The sequence below is a fragment of the Lactuca sativa genome, chromosome 4 (genome assembly GCF_002870075.4).
Source record: "Lactuca sativa cultivar Salinas chromosome 4, Lsat_Salinas_v11, whole genome shotgun sequence".
Lineage (NCBI taxonomy): Eukaryota > Viridiplantae > Streptophyta > Magnoliopsida > Asterales > Asteraceae > Lactuca > Lactuca sativa.
Window position 1 is genome coordinate 107,276,233 of NC_056626.2, and position 3,416 is coordinate 107,279,648.

Below are 3,416 nucleotides of genomic sequence, written 5' to 3' on the forward strand. Positions count from 1 at the left end.
GTATAACTTGAGAAAAACCTAGATCCAAAGCAAGTAGGGTTGCATTTGCACATAGGAATGTTGTAATGCCCATAACCCATCAGGTATTGCATGTGGGCAATGGACCACGAGTTGTAGTACAAGCAATAGGACATTATGATTTATATTTATGATCTAGTCAGTATTTTACATTATACAATGTGTGTTTGATTACGTTTATCACTAGAAATATTGTATCAGTTTCCCATTTAAGAAAATGTGGTTTTAGTTTTCAACTTGTTGATGATAATATTCATTCCTTCTTGGATGGATTATTCTATTTTAAGGCTAGACCAGTAAATGGAATTTATGAATTGAACCTCAATGACACTTCAAACAATAAGTCCCTTTATCATCTTAACACCAAAAGAATCAAACAAGGTTTGAACCAAACATATCTATGGCATTGTTCTTTTGGACACATAAACAAGAAGCGCATATCCCAACTACAAAAGAGTGGACTTTTGGGTCAAGTGCCACTGAGCCATTTGACATATACGAGTCTTGCTCATGTAGCAAGATGAAAAAGGATCCATTCTCTGGAACTAATGAAAGGGAAAGTGTTTTATTAGGCATCATACACACAAATGTATGTGGTCCTTTCAAAACAATGTCAAGATATGGTGAAAGATATTATATCACCTTCACTGATGACTTTAATTAATTATGTTATGTGTATTTCATGAAACATAAACATGAAGCATTTGAAAAGTGTAAATTGTTTCAAAATGAAGTTGAGAATCAATTCTGTAAAAAATCAAAATCCTTTGTTCGGATAGAGGTGACGAGTACTTGAGCCAAGATTTTCAAGATCATCTTAGGAGTTATGAGATTATCTCACAACTTACTCCAACCAAAACACCACAACTTAATGGTGTGTCCGAGAGGAGAAATCAGACTTTACTTGATATGGTTCGATCCATGATGAGCAAAAGTACTCTCCCTTTATCATCTGGAATTATGCCTTACTCACCATAACTCGTATCTTGAATACGGCACCAACTAAGAAGGTAGACAAGACACCTTATGAGATATGGCATGGAAAATCTCCATCCCTATATTATATGAAATCTTGGGGTTGTGAAGCCTACGTTAGAGAAGAATCTTCCAGCAAAATCAAGCCTAGGTCTACCAAATGCATATTTGAAGGAAATCCTAAATATTGTTTAGGTTATTACTTCTACACTCCTAGTGAGAATAAGATCTTTATCCCACAAAAAGCTAAATTCTTGAAAAGAAATTTTATAATGGATGAAGCAAGTGGGAGGCGTGTGGAACTTGAAGAGGATCAAGAACCAGAACTTGATGCAACTCAAGTTAGTACTAGTATTGAACAAGAGGTTGTTGAAGATGAAGTGATCATTAATCTTCAACCTATTTAAACACAAGGTGTTCACAGATCCGGTAGAATTCTTCAAGAATCTAAGAGATATGGATTTCTCATTCCTGAATGTTTCATGATGATGAATGTTGACAATCCAGTCACTTACCGAACTGCAATGGCAGATCCTGAATCTGACAAATGGGTTGAAGCCATGAACGGAGAGATGCAATCCATGAGAAAAAACCAAGTATGGGGTTTGGTTGAACTTCCTCCCCAATGTATGACTACAGGGAGTAAGTGGGTCATCAAGAAGAATACTGGCTTGGATGGAAATTTACACATATTCAAAGCAAGACTTGTTGCTCAAGGATTCACTTAAACCCAAGGGGTTAATTATGATGAAGCCTTTTCATCACTTGGTATGATTAAATCTATTAGGATACTACTTGCCATAGCCGCATATCATGACTATGAGATATGGCAAATGGATGCCAAAACCACTTTTCTAAATGGACGGTAGGAAGAAGATGTCTATATGGTTCAACCCGAAGGTTTTGTTGACAAAAGGCATCCTAATAAAGTGTGTAAGCTGAAGAGATGCATTTACAGGTTAAAACAAGCATCTTGAAATTGGAATCATCGTTTTGATGATGAAATCACAAATTATGGTTTTGTTAGAAACGAAAATGAATCTTGTGTTTACATGAAAAATAGTGGAGCTTGGTGACCTTCTTGGTCCTATATGTAGATGACATACTTATCAAGGGAAATCACATTCCATCCTTATGAAGTGTAAAAGCTTGGCTTGGAAAGTGCTTCTCAATGAAGGATCTAGGTGAGGCTCAGTATACTCTTGGAATCCAAATCTATAGAGATAGATCAAAACGATTAATAGGTTCAAGCAAAAGTACATATATTGACAAAAATCCTGAAATGGTTGAAGATGAAAAACTCTAAGGGAGGATTTGTACCAATGGCGTATGGCACAATACTAAGTTCATCCCAATGTCTTAGCATAAAGGCTGAGCTAGACAAGATGAAAGACATTTGATATGCTTTGACAGTTGGATCTATCATGTACGCCATATATTATACTAAACTTGATCTTGCTTATGCCATGAGTATGATAAGCAAGTTCCAACAAAATCCCGGGGAGAGTCATTGGATGGTTGTGAAGAAGATCCTTAAGTACTTTCATAGAACTAAAGATATATTCCTCGTGTATGGAGGCGTTGATGAAAGCTTAAGTGTAAAGTTTTACATTGATGCTTCATTAACAACAGATCAAGATGATTGTAAGTCAGAATCAGGATATGTGTTGATTGTCAATGGGGGTGCAGTGTCTTGGAAGAGCTCGAAGAAAAGTGTTGTAGCACAGTTCACTACAGAGTCAAAATACATCGCTTCTTTAGAAGTTGCACAAGAGGTTGCTTGGATGAAGAAATTCATTAGAGATCTAGGCGTGGTTCCTTCCATTCAGGACCCCCTAGAAGTCTTCTATGAAAATGAGGTAGCAATTGCTTTGGCAATATATCGTAAATCACATAAGAAGATCAGGCATATCAGTTGTAGATTCCACTTCATTCGGTATAAAGTTGAAGATGGTGAAATCGGTATTCGTAATGTTCACACTGATGATAATTTGGTTGATCCTTTCATGAAGGCCCTTCCTCAATAAAAGTTTGAAGGACATGTTCGAGCAATTAGACTTTGCTATTCTAGTGATTAGATTTGACATATATATTAGTATTGAATATTGGATCATTTTGAAGCATCATCTATTGTAATCACTATGATATATATATGGCATATGATCTTTTCATTAAAAATATTTGCTGAGTTCTTTATTAACATATTTAATCATTGAGTAAATTTATTCACTCTAAAATTCATAGTTGGTTATTATTGTGGGAGCACTAATGAAATAAGGCTAATATGAATTGGAATGGTTGATAAAGTGTTCTAACCAGTTTCATTGGCACCTGATAGAGAACAAGTATTGGATTGACCCGTTCAAGATCACTTCATGGATTACTATCATGAATGATACTTGACAAAAGGTAATATTTGTATA

General features: G+C 35.5%; 1 protein-coding gene across 1 annotated transcript; it reads left to right on the forward strand.

Annotated features, from left to right (window-relative positions):
- Positions 1-1,517: 1,517 nt before the first annotated feature.
- On the forward strand, positions 1,518-3,020 carry LOC128133490 (secreted RxLR effector protein 161-like). The gene is made up of 2 exons (XM_052770956.1): positions 1,518-1,620; positions 2,407-3,020. The coding sequence occupies exons 1-2, from the start codon at positions 1,518-1,520 to the stop codon at positions 3,018-3,020; spliced, it is 717 nt and encodes a 238-aa protein (XP_052626916.1).
- Positions 3,021-3,416: the final 396 nt, after the last annotated feature.

Excerpts from the sequence above, each read along its gene's own strand:
- LOC128133490 (XM_052770956.1), top strand. The coding sequence starts at position 1,518 with ATGGCAGATCCTGAATCTGACAAATGGGTTGAAGCCATGAACGGAGAG. Across the intron at positions 1,621-2,406 it reads GGTTGAACTTCCTCCCCAAT|TTGGATCTATCATGTACGCC; the intron begins GTATGACTACAG and ends ATGCTTTGACAG.